Source organism: Corvus hawaiiensis, chromosome 5 (genome assembly GCF_020740725.1).
Source record: "Corvus hawaiiensis isolate bCorHaw1 chromosome 5, bCorHaw1.pri.cur, whole genome shotgun sequence".
Taxonomy (NCBI): Eukaryota; Metazoa; Chordata; class Aves; order Passeriformes; family Corvidae; genus Corvus; species Corvus hawaiiensis.
Window position 1 is genome coordinate 30,893,367 of NC_063217.1, and position 17,933 is coordinate 30,911,299.

General features: G+C 39.5%; 1 protein-coding gene across 4 annotated transcripts in view; it reads right to left on the reverse strand.

Moving 5' to 3' along the window:
* MTMR7 (myotubularin related protein 7) overlaps window positions 1-17,487 on the reverse strand; it is a 43,434-nt gene extending 25,947 nt beyond the window's left edge. For 3 of the 4 annotated variants that reach the window (XM_048305222.1, XM_048305220.1, XM_048305218.1), the window contains exons 1-3: window positions 16,822-17,122; window positions 4,775-4,897; window positions 3,069-3,231 (exon numbers count right to left, since the gene is read on the reverse strand). In XM_048305222.1, the coding sequence (XP_048161179.1) occupies window positions 3,069-3,231; window positions 4,775-4,897; window positions 16,822-16,845 (310 nt within the window). In that variant the 5' untranslated portion in view covers window positions 16,846-17,122. Of the gene's footprint in view, window positions 1-3,068; window positions 3,232-4,774; window positions 4,898-16,821; window positions 17,123-17,343 lie in introns of those variants that run through there. The other variant, XM_048305219.1, reaches the window with a different exon arrangement.
* Between the last annotated feature and the right edge of the window lie 446 nt (window positions 17,488-17,933).

Here is a 17,933-nt window from a genome sequence, read left to right on the forward strand (position 1 = left end):
TGACTGCAAAATACTGTCCTTGAATTAATAGCAAAAGCATTCAAGATACACATGATGTAATAGCATAAAAGAAGCATATGCTACATCAATCATTTTATCATGACCAGGGAGGTGTTTAAGTAGCTGTGCCACCTGTCCCCCTCAACCACGTACCGTATATGAAAGTTTGGTGGTGCTGGAGTTTTGAACTTTTTTTAGGAGTGTATCTGTATTTAACGAGTGTCTTAATCCTGGTGACCAGTGGCAGCCAGACACCACTGCCATTGAATCCCAACTGTTACTGACATGAGTAACTATCCAGCACACAACTTGAAATTAATGTTCTCATCGATACTTTAGATATTGCTATGTCACAAGGGCATATTTCATTCTGTTGCTCAAAGTTCCTTAAAACTTTCTGATCAACAGATCTTTAACTTTAGAACTGAAGTAAATCACAAGCTAAGTCCTCTCTGATTTCATACTTCTCCACTGACACACTTGCTCTACAATCAGTAAATTTAAATACTACCTTTTCTTTTCTAATAGCATACACCTAATAAGCAGAATCTTAGTACACTACTGTGTTCTGTACTGTACAGGACTTAGAGCTATAAAAATAATAAAGACACACACACCCCTCCTAATAATAGTAACAATGCTCCCATCTTTTTCTATAGAAACTCTTTACTTTTATTTTGATTGTGGCTTCTAAAGGTCTACTGTAAGTTAAGTTTTGCCTTTTAAAATGTCATTAAATTGATTGTATACATACACACACAAAAGTATGAACAAAAAGAAAGAAAACTTCATGTTAACTCTGTCAGGAACATGCTGACAATCAACAAAGTCTTGAGCAGGGAGAAAAAAGAGAACAATTTGCACACTTTCCAGCAATTTAGACTCCTTCTGTATTCTCTAATTTCAAACTTCTGGCATGGCATAGATTAGGAAGACAGTCTGGTTTATTTCTCATCTGTTAACATAAAGTTTTACCACAATCCATAAATCCAAGCTGAGCTTTTGGTAGCAATCTGAGCTCCTGTTTCTACTGCTTGGTTGTCAGAAGCATCTGGATTTTCTTTCCAAAGGACCTGCTGTTCACAGGCACAAGGAAAGCCTTTAAAAATCCACCTATGTATCCAGGTTATTTATGACTGAAGTCTGCCTCAACATTACAAGTATTATCACATGATGGTATCTGTAGGTGGTAACAAAAATGTTCAAGTATTAGTAATCAGTGCCTCAAAGGTCAGTTGCCATATCTTTGCCAGTACTGATAGGACCTTTACCAATCTTTCACAGTTATTTTGCCATAAACATCTGCAATCCTGCAATTAAACATGTCGTATCTTATGGTTAGCCTGTTTCCCAATACGGCTTCCTTAAGCAAAAAGGCCAAACTCAGCTGACAGTCTGACTTTATTAAAATTCTAGAAAAAATAAAATCAAGCATAACCTTCACCTTTAATGTACCTAGGACATCAGATAGCATAGCATATGTTAAGCAAGTACACAACATGAGTTTCACTCAGGAATGAATGAAAAGAACAGGCAGAGAATGGAAAGTAGAGCCTGAATAAGTCAAATTATCTGCTCATGGAGTAAAGCATGCCTTCTAATGCTGAGTAACTGTATTACCTAAAGAAAGTACAGCTTCATGCCCTGACAAAATGACACAGCAGACAACTGTCAGGGTACGTATGACTCAGCTTGAATCAGAGCCTTCTAATTTTGAGTGGGTAGGCAAGATTTTATCCTGTCTCACATCACGATCAGATAGTTTGCTGGAGAAGGAAAACTACTGTGCAGCTAAACTATGCAAAGAGAGAATTCCACAGTGCTGTTACTGCATCTTCTTTACCCAAACCTTCTTGTCCATTGCAGTCAGTCACTAAACTTGTATTCAGGGTCCTCACCTACTCTTCCTTTCATCATTCTGGTGCATAGCAGACACACCTCCTCCTGCCTCCAAGAAAAAGGATTACAGAATCACATGCCTTCCAGCATACATGAACATGTACTTGCAGCTGAGGTGCATGGAATGAATCCAGATTTACATCAGCAGAACCACTGACTGAAATTTTCTCATTTTTTTAAAATTTCTCTGATTACTTTCATCCTGCATCACCTAGCTTACCAAGTTACTTCTGCTACAGTTATATAGTACTACTGCTGCTACTAGTACTTTATAAAGTTCAGTAGCTGTGCTGGTGGACTCCGCAATTTCTTTCCCCTCTACACAGTATATAAAATTGGTGCTCTCCTAACAAGAAAAAAATTTAAAGCCAGTGTTGCCAGATTTGTAAAGACTACAACAGACAATTTCTTTGCATACTGTTAAAATAATAGTAAAGAACAAAAGCTGATGTTATATTTCTAGAGTTATAGTTTAAAATAATCCAAAAGCTTTGTCAGCTGGTTCTTAGGAGAGCATAGCGCAGAGAGGAGCTATAATGTAGGCAATCAAATGTTGGGCTTTGATGCAACATTTGGTTTTTCATTGAAAAGGGGAAAGGTTTCAAAAGGATCTTGAACTGAGTTCAGAAACACATAGGGCGTATTCAAAACATAGATGATAATAATAGGCCAAAACACAGACAGCACAGTGAAATTAAACAACTACTTGCTGCAAAACCTTTCACTGATTTTAAGGAATTTCTGCACAGCACAGAAAGCCAAAATGAAAATCTTGACAGGACCACTAAATATATTGTAAAGTTTTTGTTACGACAGGGACATAAAAGTTCCCTGAATTTAGAGTATTCTCCTAAATTTACATTTACACAAGTCATCCAGCAAATGAGTTGCACATAAAATAGCATTATAACATATTTTATGGCCCATGATGCCCTAGAGTATTATTTTAAATAGAAGTTCATGTCATACTTTATGGAATGAACTACTTGTTATAATGAGCTTTCTTCATTGCTCCACAAATGATTATATCAGCATTTCTCTCATAATATATCTCTAATGAACCTTTTTTTCTTAACCCGCAAAGGACAAAGACGCACAGATACACTTCTTCCATTAAATTCTCCCTCTTCAGGATGAGGATTGATTTTTGTGCTGTTTTCTTCCCATACCTGGTCGAGCCAGACGTATCAGAGATATGTAAACATCATGGCAGTCTCGTTCCTGAGGGATGACCAGCTGGATGACCTGGAAGTTCTTGCACCGGATCAGTAATGGGCAACCAGTGGCAGTGGTGGCCTGCTTCTCAATAGAGGAAATTTGGCTGTGGAGAACCTGCAGGGAATTGAAAACAGTAATGCTAGTCAAATCTTTAAGAAGAAAAGTAATTATTTATAGTGATGTGCCAGGGCAGGCACAGTAGCTTCCACTACTGTTTCAGAAAATCCCCACTCTCCCCACCTGCAGACAAAGAGGCATTTCTGGAGTGTTACAGCTGCTCAAACATCAGCCTGCTCATGTTACCCAAAGCTTTTTGTTTGCTTGCTTTAGTGTAAGCTAGTGGTTGTCAAAGCTATTTTCATCTATTTGCACAGTGAAAAGGTGAACCAGCATCAGTTTCATAAGGCTAAAATATTGTGCCTCCTCATGGGTAGAATGGTAATGTTGATACAATTTTAATTACTGCATCAAACGACATGAAACATTACAATAAAAACCTGGTCAGGAATAGTGGGATTAAAGGAAGATGGAGTTAATTAGTGCAAAAATGGACAAGAGGTGCATAATTAAGCTGCATAAAAGACTCTCAAATGTATGACACCGAGCAATAGCTGTACCTGTATGTGTGCATGTGTGCTGGTTTTGGCTGGGTAGAGTTAATTTCCTTCACAGTGGCTGGTATGGGGCTGTGTTTTGGATTTGCACTGAACACAGTTGATAATGGAGAGATGGCTTTGTTATTGCTTACACAGAGCCAAGGTCTACTGCAATGCTGGCAAGGAGACTGAGAGTGTATGGGGGGTTGGGAAGAGACACAGTCAGGACAGCTGACCCCAACTGACCAAGGGGATATTCCAGACCATGTGGCATCATGCTCAGTATGTAAAGTGGGAGGAAGGAGGAAGCAGGGCACACGGAGTGATGGTTTTTGTCTTCCCAAGTCACTGTTACACGTGATGGGGGCCTGTTCTTCTGGAGATGGCTGAACACCTGCATGTCTGTGGGAAGCAGTGAATTCATTCCTTGTTTTGCTTTGCCTGTGTGCATGGCTTTTGCTTTCCCTATTAAACTGTCTTTATCTTAACCCATGAGTTTTCTACCTTCTACCCTTTAGATTCTCTCCCTGATTCTGCTGGTTGGGGGAGTGAGTGAGTGACTGTGTGGGGCTTGGTCAATGCCTGGGGTTAAACCACAACAAAATGCAATGTATGTTGTCAATCAATCAAAACAGGTAATTCAAAATACTAATTTATAAAAAAAACTAAAGTATTAAACCAACAAAATCACTGATACAACACTAGCAGTAAGGGAGAAGACCAAGAAGTGACAAAGCCAAAGAAGTAGCTCGCATTCTAGACATTTCTCCTCCACTCTTCCTGGATGATAGGAGCAACAGTGCAGTTTACAGCAGCTGTTCCTCAGTCAATCACATCTGGTATTCATACAGTGAAAGCCCTTCTACTCCTCTTACTGTATCATAGTATCTGGAATCCACTGAAAATTTTTGAAAATTACTAGGCTGGAACTTCACATGGCATCATAAAAGCATCCATATAAACTAATTTACTATGTGTAAAGTGTTTTGGAAGTAATTTTCAAATTAGCATCAGTAAAGTGCCACACACTTACAGCTAAGTGAAGTAACAAAAGTTCATACCCAGGTTTCTTTCCGAGTTTCAGAACCATTCTCCACAAATATGACATGGGTAGCTGTTAAATATAAGGTTCCCACCACAGCTCTTCTTGAAGATAAACGATCAAGTAACCTAACATTTTCCACCTACATAAAAAAGTGACAGAGAAAAAAAATAAACAATTAGGCTATGACAGACAGCTCAATAGTGAGAGCTGAATGTTCACATTTTGTCTATTACAAAGTTATTTTCAGCACATTAAATATCAAAGAAGTTTAACTATATGAGAAAATGTGATTATATTATGTGATCTACTTCCAGATCTTCCTTAATGTTCCTTTTTTTCCCTCTCTTGTGGTACCTCTGTATTCAAAATCCTGTTTAGTAACACTTTCAAAGACAGTTTCTCCCTTGAGCTCTTCCTTGTGATCTCATCTTACCAAAACACCGTGGCAGCAAGGCAGGCCCTGTCTTTCAGCTAAACTCTAGCTCCATGTTTTCCATTCAAGCCATTCCAGCTAAATTAAAATAATAATAATAAGCAGGAGATAATAGTGGTAGAGTGTCTTTCTTCAATGGGTCTCACTCAGGCAAATTTTCTCCCATGCAAATCTCTGTTAAGATTTAAAACAACATTAAAAGAGGTAAGAGTTTAAAAGAAGGATTTTGATGTTTGTCTCTACATTCCTGTTAATGCTCATAGCAGCGGTCACACTGGAAGATTTTGCCTTCAGTCACTTTTCAATGGGACTCAAGAACTCCACTTCCACTGCTCTCCCACCTTGGGCACAAAATGGGCATTGTCTCTTTGCTGCACTCCTGACAACAGGACGTTATTAATTATATATCCATAGCATGTTATTAACTCTCAGATCACCAGCTTGTGACTTGTACATCATTAATGTTTTGTATATGGCATGTACTATAGGCGCCTACTAGGGGAAGGAACTAGATGATCTTTAAGGTCCCTTTGAACACAAACCATTCTAGGCTTCTATGATTTCTGACTAAGAAACTAGAATAATAAAAAATAAACAAGTTGGATATTCAGTGGGATGAAACCTGCCCAAAACAGTTACTAATTTGCTGCCATGGATTTGATGGATCTTCTATTACAATAATTTTAAAACTAAAATGAGTTGGTTTTCCTGAAAAACAGAATGCCAGCATCTGAGGATTACATGTTTGCAATGTGTATTCCAGATATATTGGACTATTTTAAAACTAGGAATAAAGAAAACCTTAAAATGAAAATAAGCCAGTTTAGTAGCAAAATGCTTAAAATCAAACAATTATTAAAGCAGAGTCTTCTCCCTCAAGGCCAGTTATAATTTGTTTTAAACGAAAATAAAACTATTTATTTAAAAAAAAAAAAAACGGAACTCCTAGAAAGCATGGATGAAGTCTTTTCCCAGGGCCATCTACTTCAGAGGTCATGTATTGGCTGGAGGAGGAATGAAAGAAATACATTAACCCAGCAGTAAGCAAAAGAGGAGGAATGACACAAAAGAAGAATGTAGGCAGTGCTCTTCTTAAAAGAACCCACAAAACCAATAAAAATCAGCATTGTCTGGATGAAAAAAAGTCCCTACACTGCAGTCCAGCCAACAAGGACTCTGCTGCACAGGCACTGATCTTGCACAAGGCACTCATCACCCCAGCCTACAAAGTGAGCTGCCATGGGCCATGACACACAAGAAAAGCAAGTATTCACACAGTGGGGTAGGGCAGAGGGATGAATTTCCAGACCTCCTGGGTCACATCCTTCCCTTCTCATCAATAATAGCCCCATGACTGAAAAATGCTAACCAACAAAGCTCCTCTTTGGTTGTGGTTTGATTTTTTTTTAATACAGAGCTACAAATAAATTAAAGGTTGGATGTGAATGAACAGGAACAGTTGCAGTAAGAGCTGTGTGGTAAGTCTGATTTCCTCACAGCAAATGCAGTGGCTGCACCGGGGGAGATCAGAATTCACCTCTCTCTGCAGTTTGTCTCTCAAGAACAGACATTTGCAGCAGCTGAAGGAAGAGTGTGAGAGGCAGGCATGTACTCATGCTCCCCCAGGATCTCAGCTCAGCTCTGGGGCCTTCCTAAGCTGAGGTCATACTTTTTAACAGCCATAACTATGTTTACATTCCATTAATTTTATTAAATAACATTTTGAATCTCTGTAACCCATTGGCATCCATAACACCCTGTGAGAGTGAACTTCACATTTCAGCTATACGTTGTACAATAAAATCCCTTCCTCCTGCTCTTTTTGAATCTGCCAGCATGTAACATGCCACACGTGCTGTCCCCTCCATCCTCATGTTCCAAGAGTGAAGAGCCCAACTTTACATAGTCGTGACCTTTATGGAAGCCATTCCAGACAAGCTCTTCCACACTTCGATTATTCTGCATGAGGTCTACTTCCTGAGAAGAGGTCAAAAGTGCAAACAGAATTCAAAAGTTGGATGTATAACAGGTTTTTGTAGTTTGTGTAGTGGAATAGTAATATTTCCAGTTTTGCTTTCTATTTAGTTTCTAAAAGTTCTCAAACGTTGCTTACTTTTTTGTCCTCTGCTGAACACAGTGGAGTTTGCGTTAATTGTTTTTTGGGGTGTATTTTTTGGTTTTTGGGTTTTTTTAGAACTAGCAATTGTAACTCTTAGTCATGCCTGCATACATAAGATCTACCCACCACGTGTATTATCTTGTATTTATTAATGATAAATTTAGTCCATCAGTATAATGAGGCATTGCTCAATCTTCAATTTCAATCTGCTGATCAAAGGATTCAGAGAATGAGTCTTCTTTCTTCTTCTGCACCCTCCCAATCAGGAAAAGATCAGTGTCATTAAACCTAGAGAGTTTGGGAATAGAGGAGATGAGAATATGTTCATTTCCACGAGAGGGGAACACACGTTGCAATAGTGCTTTGGAAGAAGAGGAGTTTTTGTATCTAAAAAGTCACAGCATGCTGAGAAATCAGCATCAATAGCCAAAATTTAAATTTCATATCAGAAAGAGATAATCATTATTTTTCTTTTTTTTTTCTAAAAAAAAATGCTCTGTTTTTTCACCAAAATGACTGTAGACTTTATTGGAAAATGTAGGAAATTATGTATGTACATGTCAGGAAAAAGCATAGAGACCATGCGTTTTGGTTTGAAAGACAGGTGTCTGCTAAGGAAGGCAGGAGCCTCCCTTGGAATGGAAAATGTAACCCTCTTCCCTCCAAATTATTATAGTTTTGGAATTCAGGGGCTTTCAGGCAAATATATGGGAAACAGGAATAACGGTTCCTTACTAGTATATATAAGAAGGCAATAACACAGAAACACTGGCTTAACCTGACAGAGTCAGGATACGACCTGACACCCTGCTAAGCAGGCTGGTGGCAGCAGTCCTGTTTGAAGTGATAGATACGGTTCTGTTGTTGAAGTGGTGATCCTGTAGAAAGGCCTGGTCTTCCTCTGAAGGTCCAGTGGTGGTTACGTAGCTCTTGTCCTCTGGGAACCCAGTTGGTAGGGCTTGTGGTGTTCCAAACCTCAGATTATATCGAGGTAGGAACACTTGGTTCCTCCCCCCCCCATCGCACAATGGGATGATGTAACTTTATGAGTCAGGCAGTGAGGTTAGATGGCCTATTAACAGAAGATCTAACCTGGAGGGAGTTATCAACCCCCCTGGAGGGATGTGTCACGGAAGAGATAAAGAACCCTGCCCCACCTGGTTTCAACAGATGGTGATAGAATACATACTTTTGGTTACATCTTACATTGTAACCGAAGACACCATGCACATGTGCTTTGCCTAAAATGAACAGCTGGTGGGAGAGACCAGATCAGAAAATATAAATCTGTAAAGCTGAGAGCTGGAAGACCTCAAGGAGTTAAAAGCAAAGCATTAACCAAGGCAGTCTAGAGAGTGGCATCTAAGTAAAACTTCGATAATTTAAATAATTAATTTGAAGCTCTTACCCATGTCTTTTTTTTTTGTTTTTTCCTGATGACTGTGGTTGTCTAGGCTTAAAGAAAAGGCCACCAGGAGATTTATTTCAATGACTACAACTGCTTACATGGAGATAAATAAAGTTGCCCAGAAACTCTATTTTCAATGCAACACAGATGACAAAAAAAAGGAGGCAAAAATAGAAGTTAAAGGGAACACAGATTAAGAACAGACGGAAGGCATTTTTTACTCAGAGAATAAGCATGATAAATGACTTACGAACAAGGTTGCCAGGAGGTCATTCAAGAAAAAAAAGTCATATTAGGGAAAATCATGGGCCAGTTTTCTTCAGGTTCAACTCCCACCAGTTTCAATGGGACTCCCACCTAAGGAAGAGTATATGTATATGTATATGTATATGTATATGTATATGTATATGTATATGACCCTGAAAGCATTTGGAAAAGTTTGGATGCCAAAATGTTATTCCTAAAAATATTCATGTACCCTAATTTGTTTTCATTTTTAGTTTAGATAACTTTTTAAATAAGCTTTGACTGCATGGCCTGTATTTGAATGCTTTTTGAATATGCTACCTTTGTCCTTATGTCTTAAAGCTGTTTCTCCACACACGTCAGCATGGCAAAACAGTGCAGAAGTTACTGCTACTATTTCAGGCTGTTCACAGTTCCACATGGGAAAGCTTTTTCATATAAATGCAGGATCAGTTCTGACAGTGGGCTCAGACTGAGCAGGGAAAGAGGAGAAAAACAAAAGTGGCAGATTGGCCAGAACTGGAGCTTCCTGTCAGAGCAAAGCTCATGTGCAGCACGCAGATGCTATCTGACAAAAACTGGTCTCTACTGTAGGATTTTCAAATGAAATGAAATTTTGAATTATGAAAACCATCTCAAGGAGTTTTGTTCTCACTACATAGGTTTTAAGTCTATGTGTTTGCTTCCTATGCATTAGCTAACCTGAAGTAGAAGACACTTGAACAGCCAGTTCGGCCATGGTCATCACTGACCTGCCCATTATCACTGAGCATCTTGAAGAAGCTGAAAAGCCTATTTGTCAGCCAAGAACAAAAGAGATCAGCTCCCATTTCAGCAAGTGTTCCCCGTTCCTTTAGGAGGAACCCTGACTAATTTGTCTCCTCCAATTCCTTATCACAAGGAGAAAGGCCAGAAAACCCTCCCAGCCAGGAGAAAGCTCCAATTCCTTATCACAAGGAGAAAGGCCAGAAAACCCTCCCAGCCAGGAGAAAGCTCCAATTAAAGGTAAGCAGGGAATGTCCTCACTCAGGCCACATCCTCAGGAGCTTCTCTATTGTTCACAGTTAAAATTCACTGCTTTGCAACAACCTGTGAAAGCAAGTTTCATATAAAAGTTGATAAAGTACCTTGAAATTTGACTGTACAAATGAGTTTCAGTGATTCTTCAAGGGTAAAAAAAGGCCACTTTCACGATCTCTGCTGATGAAAAGGTTGACCCAAAGCCAAGGAACAGGGCTGGGCCGTAGGGGCACACACCCCTATGAATGCTTCTTCTTGTCCATCCCCTTGGGCTCCTAGACTGACATGGGATTTCTGCTGCCTTCCCTACTCTCCTTATGATGTTACACACATGAGTAAAAGCAGGAAGAAACTGCATCCTGGGAATTCATGACAGGACTCTCACTGGCCTCAGCACTGCAGGCAGACAAAAGCTAAGGGAAGAGCTTGTGAAAGCCAAAAGCCTGAGCCTAATGAGAAAAAAGGAGCACAGCTGGTGTGGTTTGAGGCCAAGTGGAATATTTGAGCTTTCTTCACCCTGCTTGACCCCAGCTATCCATGTGTTTAGCATAATTCCTGAGAGTGAAAAAAGACAACATGGAAAAGATCAAATGCTATTACTTTTTTTTCAACACAAAGATAGTAGTGTTGTACTTGCTAAACAAAATATACAATAAGTGATCTTTTTTGCATGATCTTGCAACAAGAATAAAAGAAAACTGAATTGCCAATTGATGCTGCCTTTTAATGTGGTTTCTATTCTATTTCATAAGAATCATAAAAACTGTACTTGATCCATGTTACTTTTTTATATTTCCATCTCTGAAAAGATCTGCCAAGTGAAATAATGCACAATCAGTCTATGAAGTTAGATGGTTGCATATGTCAAAAGACTCAAACAAAGCCAAAAGTAAATCACTAAATTTAAGCAAACACATCTTAAGATATGCATTGTAAAAAGTTTCCTCAGGGCAAATCTGGCAGGATGGGGGGAAATATTCAAGAAAAATCTGAACAAGTTTAATTTATTAAAGGACTCAAGTGAAATAAAAATACTGGAAAAGAGCTGGAAAAATAATAAGGAATGATTCATAATAGCAAGACAGAGAACAAACTACCTAATAATTTGGCTTTAAAAAAAAGAAACTATTGTCTGCTAAGATCCATGAAAAGAGTGAGGTCAGCACCACATTATCAGATATACCTGAGTAGCAGCTGTATAATGGGAGCAGCAAACAGGAACCTATTACAAGAGTATAGAGCATTGCAATACAGTGTCAACATTGTAACACAAGGCTCATACATGAAGTTTTCTCTTTCAGTCTGTATTGTCTAGAAAAGAAGAAGAGAGCAACTAAGTGTATTCTATTAAAAATCCTATCTAAGAGCTTTGATCTAGGAAAAATAGGGCTTCCTCAAGGCAGTAAATCTTAATACACTTGCCAAATTTGTTCAGATTTGGTTCTGAAAAGATATATAGGGAGAAAGAATTCCCCATGCAGCCAAGGGATACTGAAAAGAAATATATCCTTAAACTCCTGTATTTGATACAGGCTTTTCTGTTCCATGTTTAAAACCATGCCCTGTTCAGCAGCCTATTTTAGAGCAGCAGTACCAAGCCATTTCAGCTGTGCAGGCCACGAGAGATTTGCATTAAAAATGGATTTGTAGGACTCCCTTTTCTGGTGGGAGAAGGACCTGTCCTTCTCAGCAGAGTACACCTGCACAGCGGGAAATGTCAGTGTGCATTTTCTACTGCAAATAGATCATTCCTTTAGTTTACAGACATCAATAGGTCAAATCCCACCCACTTGGGTCCGTTAACAGCAGGCCTAGAGATTCCAGCCTTGACCACCCCAAAGCCAAACTTCCCAAATCCTTCATTCCAACGTCAGTCTCCTACTGTGCATAAAAAAAATCAAAGAGGACCCTGCAGACATGCTGTCTTAATGATTTTCAGTACTATTTTTCAAGTGCAATAAGGTTTAGAGTTACTGGTTTAGACACAAATACCAAGACAACAAATTAAAATACATGACTATCCATGAATTTTAGAGCTTGTTTTGTGACTTTATCCAGCTACCTCTTTATTGAGTGTCACATTATTGAAAATATGAAAGTCTGTGTGATCTTCTGACCATTTTTGACTAAATATTTTGAGGATAATGGCTGTTACAAGATTTTGTTTTTATCAAAACTCACACTAATAAGAAGGTAGCTTGATGACTAATTCAAAACAAATATTTTATAGCAAAATTCCAAACAAATATTTTAATCCCACAACATGTGGATATTTTCTGCAGTTCCTGTTTTCATTTTATCCACCTCCAGTCTGATGTTACCACAGAACATTTTCGGGCATAGTATACTACAAAGTTCACTTGTATTAAACATATCCTTTGTGCTCAAAGTTTCATAGCACAAAGATGGAATAAATAGAACTCAAAGAAAACTAAATTGCATTCTAAATAAGGAAGATTTATGAACAAGAAAAAATCCATAACTCACGAAATCAGAGTTAAATGTGTCCAGGATTAGTGTAGATGTTTGAATACATCATTTGACTAAAGCAGTGAAGTGACATATTTAAAGCCATCAAACATTACTGGACCCAGAACAGGCTAAACAATTTTTAACCATGATGTAAAGTGAGAAAACAATTATGGAATCAGAAAACACCAGCTGAATTGTAAGATACATTCTCTAAGTTGTAGACTTAGAGGAAAGTACAGAAACTTCCTTCACACAATACTCAAAAAGCAGAAAATCAACTTGGCACTTAAAAGACGTTGCAGTAATGTGTCTGCTGTAACCTAATGACCCAAAATACCAATAAAAGGCAAAGGCCATGCCAGCCTCACCTCTTCTAGCTTTTCTAAGTAGCAAACTAAATAAAAGTTTAGCCAAACTCTAGTACTATAGTGAAGTGCCTGTGGCACTCCATTCCCCAGCTTGTGGGGGAAACTTCCAGTCCCCATCCCCAAGTGTTTCCTGATAATCACCTCAGGACAGCTGCCACCTTTCTACATAACTGAAATAAATCAAATTTTCCAAAAAGGAATTGGAGCTTAGATACAGAGAACATAACTATAATATCACATCTTATCTCAGCAGAAGGCACACAGAGAGCAGTGGTAGAATATGCTAACTTACCTAAAAAAAAAAAAGGTGGAGATCCAGCAACCCGGAACATGTAGTTGGAGGGTAAAGACTGGGCATGCTGGGTTCAATTTTGCTATTGACCTGGATAAGCACCTGGACAAATACTTTGCCATTTACATTGTCATATATAAAGTGGATATAAATTATATGGGTCTCCTGATGGAGACTTTGTGAAAAAAGAACATGTCGTAAAACGATAAAAAATCAAGAATTATGGAAAGTAGATTGAAAACAAAAGCAAACACACAACTCATTTACACATGCTGGAAATTTGTTCTGTGAAGTATCTGGTAGAAAGATTTGTCATTAATGTGGGAGCATATCTTAAACTCTGCCTGAGAGAGGCATCATCGAAAGGAAATACCTCACCATAACATCACAAAAATGAAAGCACTTGAGCAACTCAAGTCATCCCAAGTATTCTGTTAACACTGAGCCAAAAGAATTTCTGGGCTGTCCACTGAAGACAGCTAGTACACCAGGGATAAATCTAATGTGTTCTTTATTATAATGCCATTCTGTAGGCCTGCTGCCAATATACAAAGACAAATGATATGTACAGTTACAAACAAAATAAAGTAACTGATTAACTACAGCGCATGAAGTTGCCCTATGAACATATCTACAGAGCTCTGCTAGCTATCATCCTGTCTATGATCAGGCATATCTCTACACATGCTCATAAAACGTGCTTCTAATCTGTTCAAAAGTATTGCTGATTTCTTTTTTTCTGACTGTTATGAGCTGTTTGTCGTATTTTGGGTCTGGAGAGTTATCCTAAACTATCTTGCCGTTCAATCCAAATTCATGTCAGTCACTGGTTTGACTAATTTTTAATTTTTAAAAGGGTATATAATTCCATTTAGCAATGAGGGACTGTTTCCAACTCTTAAATGTACTTAAAATTACAGCCTTCATACATAGGATGGCATTTACCTTGTGAAAATGTAGTGCCTACATCTGTTCATACAGGCATACATCACATATGCACCCTATTTCTACCAAGAGTATAATGATAGAACAACAGTGGCCAGTACATCAAATAGTGTATTAGCAGGTGGATACACACAGTCTGTTGGGAAAGCACCAGAATGGCTTTTGCAGTGGGAAATCCTGCTCCAGAAGAGTCTTACAAAACAGTGTGTGGGCAAAAGAGACACATAGGAGCTTCAACACAGACAGACAAAAGTAGAATACCTACAGGAAAAACAACCCAAAACATATCTACAGAACAATGTACTCGACACAGGGAAGAGGTCTTGGGGTCATTGATGACATTTCTCTCAAATTATCAGAATCTGGCGGGTTGTGATCAAGATTTACTGTGAAGACGTGGATAAGGTGAACATGGAATTTTTTTTGAACAAATCCTTGAAGCTAGAAGGAAGGAATACTGAAGGAAGCTACTCAGGACATTTTAACAGAAGAAGGTAATTTTTGTAAAGCCACAACCTTCTGTAACTTGCTTCCATGCAGGCTGTGGAGCCAGAGAGTGTCAGCCTGTCTATAAGGAGCACTGGCTAACTCACACAGAGAGGTCCATAAATGGACACTAATGTAACTAGGAAGAGTTGGACTCTAATACAACTGTAGATGCTGAGAAGCTGCAGAATGTGGCCAGGTCTAAATGCTCTCTCTCCTCTGTCACGCCGACACAGAGTAGTGACCTTAATGAACTACTGATCCAATTGGTATGGAATTACCATCTGCTTTTTTAATGTCTGTTATGTTCTATCAGATTAATTTTAATATTTATGAACCATAAATCACTACAGTCATACTTCACTTAAAATTGGAACAATTGCTGAGACCTAATGGGTGCCATGTAGTATAGACCTCCCTTTGAAGGAAAAGCTTTTACTTGGACCAAGAATATTTTTTTCAGATATTATCAACTTTATTAATTTGCTAAGTATGGGATTTATCTTGATTTTCCATTTGGCTGGGTTTGTGAATCAAGGGAAGTGTCATTATTCTGAGATTAATACCTTTGCAGAGCCGGGCAGTCACTTCTCAAATTTCTCTCAGGACAAGATTGTATGGAGTCAGGAAATGTGACACCAGAGACTAACACATGATACTATGAGCTTTCCCTTATCTATTTTTACATTACTGACACTGGAAATCATTTCATGTTCAATTCCAAATTATCAAAACCAAATTCAATAAAAACAAAAGAAAAAACCCAACACTGTTCCAGTGACGGATTTTAAGCTGAGGGGTTTAAAAAAAAAAATCAAATCCATCAATTCTGTTAGGTAGCTGTAGACACACTGATTTTTCAGTGTATTTAGGAGTAACCGGAGAGATGAAGTATTTCCGTAGTGACTCATGTTGATTTTCTACATTTATGTTGGAAATTTTAAAGGATTTTTTTACCCCTTGTACCTTTAAATCATGCCTTCTAATCTGCTCTATCAGATACCTTGTAGCATAGCTATAATGTAAGAGACTGCCAGGATCCAGGACTGCAGAATCACCTCACACTGAGTTAAGATTTTCAGTGACCTGAGGCATTGGTACAGTGCCTTCTCATAGTATCAGATACAGAAATGGGTTTTACATACGCAGAGTAATATTTTCAGGACCTGGTTGTAGAAAAGAAAACAGATGAGCTTCCATTGCCTGCAACAGGGACTTCCCTGGGTCTTCCATTCACAGCAAATACAACCATTTATTTTTAGGGTATTTTCCTACCCTTCTTAATTTGTTTTCAGCATTTTTTCTCATTCACGCTTTCAGCATTCTTCAGCAAATGGTCAGAAGCATCTGTTCAGACAACTTTCACTGACTGTATCCTACCTGCAGTAGGATACAATCATACTATTCCGAAATTCTTCCTTCCCAAAAAGGCAGATAACAGATCATGAAATGAGATGAGAGGAAAGGCAGTTGTTATAAAGGCCTATCTTCTTAGAAGATTTACAGCTTAACACCTGAAGGCCAGAAAAGACAGGCAAAATACAAGGCCCTAATCTCAAATTCATGTCATCATATTAAATATTGATAATAAATAAATACAAATAAATTCCTTATTTCAGGGGATTGGGTTAATAAATAAATAACTAAATAATTATGAAAATATTTCAAATCAACATATTGCTCTGGTTCACTTTTTTATTATTACTTTTAATCCAAACCTTTTATGTGTTAAAACTGTATCTTTTTTTTAGAGCAAGGTGGCAATTTTGTTAACAAATACAGGCCTCGTGCTTAGAAAGCTATAGAAAAAGACTGATTACGTAGGCTCAAGATCAAACATGTACGGAAAAAACACTAAATCAATTAATCACCGAGTCTGAAATCTTGGGGCAAACTAAAGGCGTTTGAAAAGCAGGTAACACATTTCGTATAGCAGGTAAAAGCAGGCTCCCATTTCGGATACCTACAGCTAAGGGACAGTGCCTGCGTGAAGAGAGGAACTGAATGAGAAGCCCGACAAATCCCCGGCCCACACCGCAGAGCAACGCGCCCACCTCTCGGCGTTTTGGGCAGGTATCATGGCAAGCTGGCCGAAAACCAGCCCTTAACATCACCTGGAAGGCCATAGAGGCCCGCAAGGCTGCGGGTGCAAGGCTCCTTGGGGCTGGAGCAGACGCCGCAGGAGGGGCCGCGGGGATGCTGCCGCGGGGATGCTGCCGCGGGGATGCTGCCGCGGGGATGCTGCCGCGGCCGGGGCCGCCCGGCGGGACCCACCTTGGGCATCCGGATGTGCTCCATGGAGGCAGCGCCCGGCCCAGCTCCTCATGCACTGCCTGCCGCCGGCGGAGGCAGCCCTGCGCACCTGGCCTCTCCCGGCTTCCTCCGGCCCTGCTGTTAAAAAGAAATTATTATTTTTTTTTAATAATATATTTTCATTTTCTGTTTTCCTCGCGTTTTCCGGCACAGATAGGAAGGAAGAAGGGAGGATTTATTGCTGGCAGAAGACGTGCCCGTGCTGCGATGCCGGCAGGTCAGCGGCTGGCTCCACCTCCCCGGCAGCTGCCATGCGGCCCCGGCGGCGGGGATGCTCCGCGCCCGGCCCGGCCCGGCCCCGCCGCCCCGGGCACCGCCACCGCATGGTCTGCTGGCTTATCCAGAATTACATCGCTCTGCCCTTTTTTCAGGGAGGATAAAATCGGAAGCATAAAGCGAGCTCTGTCTGAGACCGCCTCCCCCCATTTTGTTTGTTCCCTGGCCCAGCGTGTACAGTAGCTCAAAGACAAAAGCTGCACTTACTGAAACTGAAGCACTGAATTTTGTTCATCTCAAGCTCTGTGTGTCCGTAATTCACGACTTTGTTGCATCCTCCGATTTGCACGAGGGAGTATTTTCTGTGACTCAGAGTTTTCAGCCTTAGGCCAGAAATGCCTTTTCACATCTTTTGCCTTACCTATTGATAGAGATGTGTTACCTCGTGGAGCAAAAAGAAATGACACTGAGATGGTTTTCCGAGTTTATCAATGTGAAGATAAAGATCAGGTATCTCTAACCATCTTTGAATTGCTGTCATTTTCAGAGCAAAAAGAGAAACTTCTCAGTGTTTATGCCAATGTGCAAATGACTAGAGGTGCTAGTATATTATTTCAGGTACACCATAAATGTAAAATGCCCAGGTCCTCTATATTGATCAAGGTATTCCAGCAATTCTTCACAGGTAAGGACTAGCCTCATCAAGGCATAGAAATAAATGTGGAGACGTGTCAAACCCCACAAAGGCCACAGCAAAAGGACTCTGCTCCAGAGCAACAGAAGCTCTCCACATATCTTCTTCTTGCCTGCAGAGAACAGAGCAAGCTTAATTTGTTTTGTGAAAGATAAAATATGAG